The following is an 8,008-nucleotide window of genomic DNA, read 5'->3' as shown; positions in this document are numbered from 1 at the left end:
TAAGGCTTTGGGTGACGTGTCATGCAGTGCTAGTCTCCAGAGTACCACCAAAGCCATGTGAAGGGCAGTTCTCTTTCTTTCCTTCACTCTTTCTTAAATGTCCAGCTTTGAATTCCATGCCTGAAAACTACCCGAGACCGCTTCTCCTGTCATAGCCATCTACCGGCTCACAGTTCACGTTCCTGTTTTCTTTTGCTCTTTGAAGGGCTGCTGCTTTTGAATCAAGAGTCTCATGTAGCTGGGCTGACCTCAAACTCATTCTGTAGCGAGACACCAGCCGAGGCTGGCCTTGAACTCCCAATCTTGCTACCTTTACCTCCTTAGTGCTATGATTGCTGGCATGTGCCACTGTGCCTGGCTGAGGCTGAAGAACTCTGGTCCCTGCTTGTGCTCCTTCCCTCTTCCCTCCTTGTTTTTCTCTTTCGGTAATAGTTATTTCAGTAACTAAGACAAGCCTTTCAAGTCCTGTTGGCGGAGGTTTCTGTCCCACCTGGTCTGGCAGTAACTACACAGAAACTATATTACTTACAATATGGTTTGGCCAATAGCTTAAGCATATTTTTTAGCTAGCTCTTATATCCTAAACTAACCCATCTCCATTAATCTGTGTATCACCACGTGGCTGTGGCTGTTCCATCCCTGGCATCTGTCTCTGGTGGAGCTCCTTGACTTCTCACTGACTCTGCCTACTCTCTTTATATCTCTTCCAGCCTGGCTATATTCTATAAATCCATTGGCCCAAAGCAGCTTCTTTATTAACCAATGAAAGCAATACATATACAGAAGGACTTCCCACACCAACTTTTCATTGTTTCATTTTTTACATTGATTTTTAAAGTGATTGTGTGGTGTGTGTGTGTGTGTGTGTGTGTGTGTGTGTGTGTGTGGTATGTAGTGTGTATGCACATCTACGTGCGCACCCAGACCTATGCTCTTGAGTTCAGTGCTGGTAGAAGCCAGAGGGTGCTATGGAGCTTGAGTTACAGGAGGCTGTGAGTCGCCTGATGAGGGTTCTGGGAAATGAACTCTGTTTCTCTCAAGGACCAAACCTTCCAACCCTCTGGTGTTTTGAATATAATGTGGCAAAGCTAGAAGGCAGCCTGTGCCACGCCCCAGGGATCGACCAATCTAGTTCTGTCTCTTTCAGTACTGATTGGTGCTTGCTTGATGCATTTTATAGGTATAAAAGAGAAACATAAAGTTTACCAGAGGTTTTTTAGTTTTTTGTTTGTTTTCTCTTACCTTGAGAGACCGGGTCTGATATGGCTTTGAACTTCAATGTGGCCCAAGCTACTCTCCAAATCATGGCCTTCCTGCCTCCCTACTGCTTGGTTAAGAGGAGTGTGTATGGTGTCCCGCCTAGTGTGTTAGTTTTTAAGCATACAGTGGCGTAGAGTACATCCATATTGGAGAACAATCATTCTACAGGACTCTCTCTCCTTCCCAAACTGAAATTCCAGTCCCAACAAAGAGTAATACCCCTCTGCCATTCGTGGCAGATGCAGGAGTCTGTGCCAGGAGTTGAGGTTCATCGCTGATCTCTACTAAAGTGTGGTTGACATCCTGGCTAGCAATAACTGTTAAGGACTTCGCCAGAGGCAATAGTCACTAATTGCCACCAGAGGACGCAAAGCACTCGGACTGAAGAACTGGAGGTGGGATTCCGAGGGCTGGAGCCGGGAGCGCGCGTCGGGCCCGCGCCTGGCCGGCCCTCTCTTGGCGGGGGCTCGCAGGGACGCGCGTGTGGGGTTCCGCGGGAGCGTGCGGCGATGGAGGGCGCTCTGACTGCCCGCCAGGTAAGCGGCCTCGAGGGGCAGGTTCCCGAGAGGTGGCTTCGCCGACAGTTTCCGCTGCACGGCTGTTTGAACCCACTCCGATTATGATAATAAATTCCTCTCTTTTCTTCCCCCGTCCCCCACCCCGTACTCTTTGGCGTAATTCGAAAAGTTGTTACCAAGGCAACGGTTTTCTGTGTCTCCCGCGAGCCTGTTCCCCGGCTGGGCGACGGGAGGGAACCGAGCGTTAAGTGCTTGAATTTGGTCCCCGAAATGTTCCAATCCAGATGTCTCAGCACCAGACCCCAGTGAGTCTGGTTCCGTTGTGACTTTGACTTGGGATCCGTTTTGCCAACCTCCCTTCGCTATTCGCCCTCGGTTAAAAAGACAGAGTTCAAATCCCAGGCTCTCAGCCAACTTTTCGGTTTCGACTAGCATTGCTGTTTGTTTACCGTTTTCTCTGACATATGGAAGAAGCTGATTATTGGTCTTTAAGGTGAAAGCCTTCTGTTGCAGGGTAAAAGGTCCTCGGGTTGCTCAATACTGTCCTCAGAGCATTATGGGGGTTGTGTGTAAATACTTTACTTTTAGAGAAGTATTTCAGCGCACCTAAGAGGACAGTTCACAAACATAACTATGAAATAGGACGCAGGTGAACTCTGTTCTGTCAACTGTCAGAATAAGACAGTGAACCTACTGGCCGAGTATGGGGGAAGAATATGACACCTGTGGAGTTAAGGAGGTAAGGTTGAGCGTGAGGGAGTGACCGTGCTAACACAGAACTGATGATACCATGCTGGAGCTTTACGGGTGTGAAATGATGTGTCTATTACCGACGTAATTGCGGTCTCTGGGGGAAAGGGCACAGAAGGCCTTCCCAGAACAAGGTGAAGAGTGGCTTCCGTACTGAGGGGGCAGAAAGGGAGTCTGTAGTTGAGCAGGGGTGCTCTGTCTGACTGTCCCACACAACAGGAAAGGACACAGGCCTTCTTTATCGAGTTTCCATAGAAAACTTACTCAAGAGTTCAGAGTCCTATTTTGATGAGCAAAGCCTTGGGCATGATGGGTAAATCTAGAACTCTGAAAGGGGTCAGGAGTGATTGGAGAGGCCTTGTCTTTATAGGTTTAGTACACACAGACGTGTGTGACCTTGCTTTATACTTTGGGCACCAGTGAAACTACCCACTCCAGAAGGGCCACGCTCAGGCAATGGCCTGAGACTCTGTAAAATGTACAGATGCAACTAGCTGCTAGCCAGAGCATTTCCGTTAGTGTTAAGACCATTTCCTGGTCTTAGTCAGCTGGGCAAACCCGTAGGGCCTGCCCTTTGCCAAGGGCACATCTGGTTAAGGGAGGAAGCGATTGCCCTCCACAGAGCTTCAGCTCTTAGGGCAGTGTTGCCTGATGCTGTTTAGAAAGTGTCCAAATGCCTGCTGCCACTCCCTCAATTGGACCCAAGTTGCTTCTCCGGAAGACAGAAGGTCCAAGAGAGGAGTGACTTTTTCCAGTACTGTATGGCCTCTGTGTGAACAGTGAGGGCAGGGGAGGCCATGGCCTCTTGTAGTTGGGCCACAAAGTCTAGATCTGGCTCCGTTGGATCTTGCCTTGAGAGTCGGCATTTGATGGTGTTATGGCCGATACTGAACATCAACTTGACCGGATCTAAAATGCCAAAGAGACAAGGTTCTGGGCGTGTCTGTGAACAGCTAGACTGGACGAGGCCCATTAAGAATTGAAAGAAGGTGCTATTTATTGTTTATTCGCTGTGTGTGTGAGCATGCTCCTGTCATGGTGCATGTGTAGCAGTGAGAAGACAACCTGGACAGTTGCTTCTCTCCTGCCACCACATGGGCTCTGGATACCAAACTGAAGTCCTTAGGCTTAGCAACGAAAGGTCCTTACCAGTGGAATCACTCACCAGCCCAGGGCAGTGATTTTGATGACCAAAGTCAAAAGGAAGCTTGCCCAATAACCTTTGTTGTTTGTTTTGTGTTGAGTAACTCCCCAAACATCGGCAGGGAAACCTAGGTGACATTAATTAAAGGCACGAAGATTTGTCAGTGGGTGTATTTCAGTAGATGGTGAAGTTAATGCCAAACATCAGCTTCTGTGTTACAGAGGCAAAGAAGTCAACCTTTTTGTCAAGTTATTTTAACGAGAGAGCCAGAGAAATGGCTCAGTGGTTAAGAGCACTTGCTGCTCTTATAGAGGACAGGGGTTCAATTCTCAGCACCCACATGGGGCCTCGCAAACATCTGTAATCCAGTCCTAGGACATCTGAGGGCACCAGGCATGCGCACAGTGCACAGACACATGTGTGAACTAAACAAATAGATAAATCTGTTTAAATTTTAAAAAAGGAAAGAAACTGGACAAACGGAAAGTTCGGGAGAAGATGGAATCGTATAAAAGCTGTTTTAATAAATACTGTATTTCTAACTAGGTCAAAGTAAGGCCTTTTTTTCTCCCCGTATTCATGTTTGTCCATCCCTTCCCTTTGTGGTGGATGTATTTAATGTAGATGTCTCTCTTACCTTATTGTGGCTTATGAATCTCTTCCTCCAGAGAACCACAGATCAGTATCACCAGGCTGAGGGCCTTCCATGGTGACATCATAGGGTTTTAAACCCCAAGCTTAAATTGAGTTGACTTCCTCCTCTGATCCACTATCTGGTGCCCTGTGTGCTTTTCCCCATAACCCCAAGGAACAGTCTTGTTATAGCAGAGGCAAAGATAGCAGCAAACAGTGGTGATGTTCACGGGGCCTGGCGTGTCACAATCTCTCTAATGCCTGCTGCCCATCATCTTCCCCACCTCCCTCTCACTTTAGCTCTTTCATGAGCAACCGCCCAGTGGTGCCATTTCCTTCACGAAGCATAAATCATTTCTTTGAGTCCTCTAAACTGAAGCTGAGGGCCTGCTCAAGACACAGGATTCATTAACTTTAACATCAATATTTTTATAAATCCAACTTTTCTCTAATTTCTCTATCAATGGTGATGAGGTTTCTACTCTGCTATCATTAAAGGCGTCCTTGGTTTCATGTGCATATTAAGTTGCTGGATTGTAGTCTATTCCTAAAATTAGACCTTCCTGGGCTTTAAAAAGTGGTCATTCTCCCATTACATTGTCTTCTGAAATCGTGTCCTTACTGTTCCCCAGACCATGAACTTTGGGAGGCTAACAACTTTGTTTTTCTTATTTTCCTGTTTCTAGTACCAGCTAACCTACCTAGCCAATGGCAGTGGTTGGAAGATATTTGCTACATGAATGGTGGAAGCAAAACACTAGTTTCTGTCTTTGTGTGTGTATATGTGTTTGTGGTGTGTGCGTATGTGTAAGCACCCATGTGGCGTCTGCCTTAGTCACTCCCCACATTCTGTTTTGATAAAACTCTCTCATTGGACACAGAGCTCACCAATTCAACAAGATTTACTGGCCACTGAGCCCCAGAGGTTCACTGTTGCACCCATTCCCGGCACTAGGCACATGCCCAACTTCTATGTAGGTGCTGGGGATTTTAGCACGGGTCCTCATTCTTGTTCAGGAAGCACTGTGTCAACTAAGCCATATCTTCATCCCTGATTTCCATCTTCTAAGTGCTTAATATTTTTTTCTTTAGAAATTTACTTATGGGACTGGTGGGATGATTTTGTGGGTAAAGGTGCTTACCCCCAAGCCTGACCACGTGAGTTCAATCCCTGGGGCACACATGATGGAAGCAGAGAACTGACCCTTGGGAGTTGTTTTCTAACTCGACTTGCACTCAGGGCGCACACTTACACACACACACACACACACACACAAATAATTTAAAATATTTTTAAACAGAAAGCTTAAATTAAATGAACTTTAGCTGGGCAGTGTTGGCACATACCTTTAAACCCAACATTTAGGAGGCAAAGGCAGGCTGGTCTCTGGGAGTTCCAGGACAGCCAAAACTGTTATGTAGAGAAACCCTATCTTGAAACAACAACAACAACAAATGAAATAAATGCATGAATTTTAAAAGTAATTTATGTATTTGGAACAGGGTTTTCTTTCAAAATATCATTTGTCAACAAATAAATTGTTGTCATTTATTTGCAGGTAGTAAATGAAGGAGATTCAAGCCTTGCCAAGGAGCTACAGGAAGAGACTGAGGAAAATCCTAGCCCTATTGTGGATGAGAATAATATAGTATCGACCAAAAAGCAGGGACCGAGCACACATAATTGGAGCGGTGACTGGAGCTTCTGGGTAGTGTCTTTAATCTTGAATGCAAATTCTCTTTAATTCTCCAACAGTTGATATAATCCTTCATGATTAGCTTATAGATTTTAGATGTTGTGACTTTAGAGACCCAGTGACATTTCTCGTTGTTTTTTTTCATATGGCCACTAAAAGGCGCTGTTGCCTGACTGATGGCGTGCGATGGTTGGTTTCAGTTTCCTGGAGAAAACACTGCCACGCAATTGGATTGTTCTTAGTGGTATCAGCCGCACTGGCAAGAAGCTAGCATTGCATAAACTATGTTTCTAAGTCTTACTGAGAAACAAGCTATTTTATGTAATTTTCATTTAAGGACTCAGTTCCTGTGGCAAAGGCGGCTGAACAATGAACGCTCGGCAGTGTGTAATGGCTGGAAGATGGGTTTTTAAGTTAGGAGCTTCGGATCCATTTTAAGTGTAACTCTGTTATCCTTCCAGTTTCCCCACATAAAAAGAGACTACGACTTCCCTATAGGTGCACTGAGATTGTAGAGTCTTCGAGAAGCACATGTCTGTCACTGTGTGACTGCTAACATTTGTTATTTTAATGGGCCTCCTTCTAAAGCCGGCAATTCCTGTGAGGATTCTGGTATTCGATAGAAATATAATGCCTTGCAACTAGAAGTTTACCAGGCGCTGCACGGCACCTGTAGTTCCAGCCTTGGTTTATCGGAAACCTGACTTCTTGGATATTCTGTATCCTTGAGAATAGACTAAAAAGGACATGGTGTTTTAACGGGTTCTGAAGATTGGTACACAAGCTGTCATCCTCTTTGTAATTAACGGCCAGAACATGGGTGGTGTTGACTCTTCACACAGCCAGCAAGCTGTTACTTCCTACTAAGACACTTAACAACATAAGGTTATTTTTAATTTTCGTTGAGCTATAACCTAAGGAAAATATGTGATTGCTAAGAAATACACTAAAATAGCAGCAACTAAACATGTCATTTAGATCAGCTGTATCATTCTTGGTCACTTAGAAAAATTACATGTCATTTAAAACCTTTGATTTTTTTGAAGAGATAGCATCCTGTAGAGCCTAGGCTGGCCTCCTATTTACTATGCAGCAAGGGCTAGCCTTGGACGTCTGGGTTTTTTCCCTCTTATTTCTCTTCCCTCTTATTGAAAACAGATTTTTTTTTCTCATATAATATATCCGGATTATGGTTTCATCTCCCTCTACTCTTTCTAGTTCTTCTCCCCTCTCCTCCCAGCTGGGTCCACTTCCCTTCTTTCTCTCTTTAGAAAAGAGCGGCTTCTAAGGGATGGTAATAAAATAGAGCAAAATAAAATGTAATAGGATAAAGCAACAAAGATCACAGCAATGTTGGACAAGACAAGTAACAGAAGGAAAAGAGCCCGAGAAGGCACACGAGTCAGAGACCTGCTTGTTCGCACACTCAGGAGTCCCATAAGAACACTAAACTAGAAGCCACAATAGTACACAGAGGACCTGGTGCAGACCCACGCATGGCCTGTGCGGCTGCTTCAGTCTCTGTGAGTTCATATGCCCTCTGATCAGGGTGATTTAGAGGGTCTTGTTTTCTTGTTGTGCTCCAACCCCTCCGGTGCTTACACACTTTCTGCTTTCCCTTCTTCAGGGTTCATAGCTCTCCCCTGTTCTCTGAGGGAAGGGATTTGATGGAGACCTCCCTTTTAGGGCTAATTATTCCAAGGTCTCTCACTCTCTGTACAATGTCTACCTAAGTCTTATTTTTATGGTTTATGTTATGGATTATATTATGAATTCATTGCTATCTCCAGAGTTAGACAGTCATGGTGACTCTTGAATGACTTAAAGCAAGAGAAATAATAACAATGGTAAATCAAATGAGCAACAAAATCAAAAGGGGCTGGAGAGATGCCCCAGCGGTCAAGAGCACTGGCTGCTCTTCCAGAGCTTCCCGCTTCAATTTCCAGTACTCATATGGTAGCTCAAAACTGGAACTCCAGTTCCAGGGGATTTGACACCCTCACACA

At 45.2% G+C, this 8,008-nt stretch overlaps 1 protein-coding gene across 4 annotated transcripts in view; it reads left to right on the top strand.

Annotated features, from left to right (window-relative positions):
• The first annotated feature begins 1,683 nt into the window (after positions 1-1,683).
• The window catches only part of Gramd1c (GRAM domain containing 1C), a 96,229-nt gene continuing 89,904 nt past the window's right edge, over positions 1,684-8,008 (top strand). Inside the window, exons 1-2 of one of the 4 annotated variants that reach the window (XM_048422416.3) lie at positions 1,684-1,796; positions 5,865-6,014. In XM_048422416.3, the coding sequence (XP_048278373.3) occupies positions 1,770-1,796; positions 5,865-6,014 (177 nt within the window). In that variant the 5' untranslated portion in view covers positions 1,684-1,769. Of the gene's footprint in view, positions 1,797-2,047; positions 2,084-2,364; positions 2,518-5,864; positions 6,015-8,008 lie in introns of those variants that run through there. The other 3 variants (XM_048422417.3, XM_048422415.3, XM_048422418.3) reach the window with 3 other exon arrangements.

Source organism: Myodes glareolus, chromosome 2 (genome assembly GCF_982192425.1).
Source record: "Myodes glareolus chromosome 2, mMyoGla1.1, whole genome shotgun sequence".
Lineage (NCBI taxonomy): Eukaryota > Metazoa > Chordata > Mammalia > Rodentia > Cricetidae > Myodes > Myodes glareolus.
Note: the sequence above shows the minus strand (reverse complement) of the source record. Positions and strands in the feature narration are given on the sequence as shown.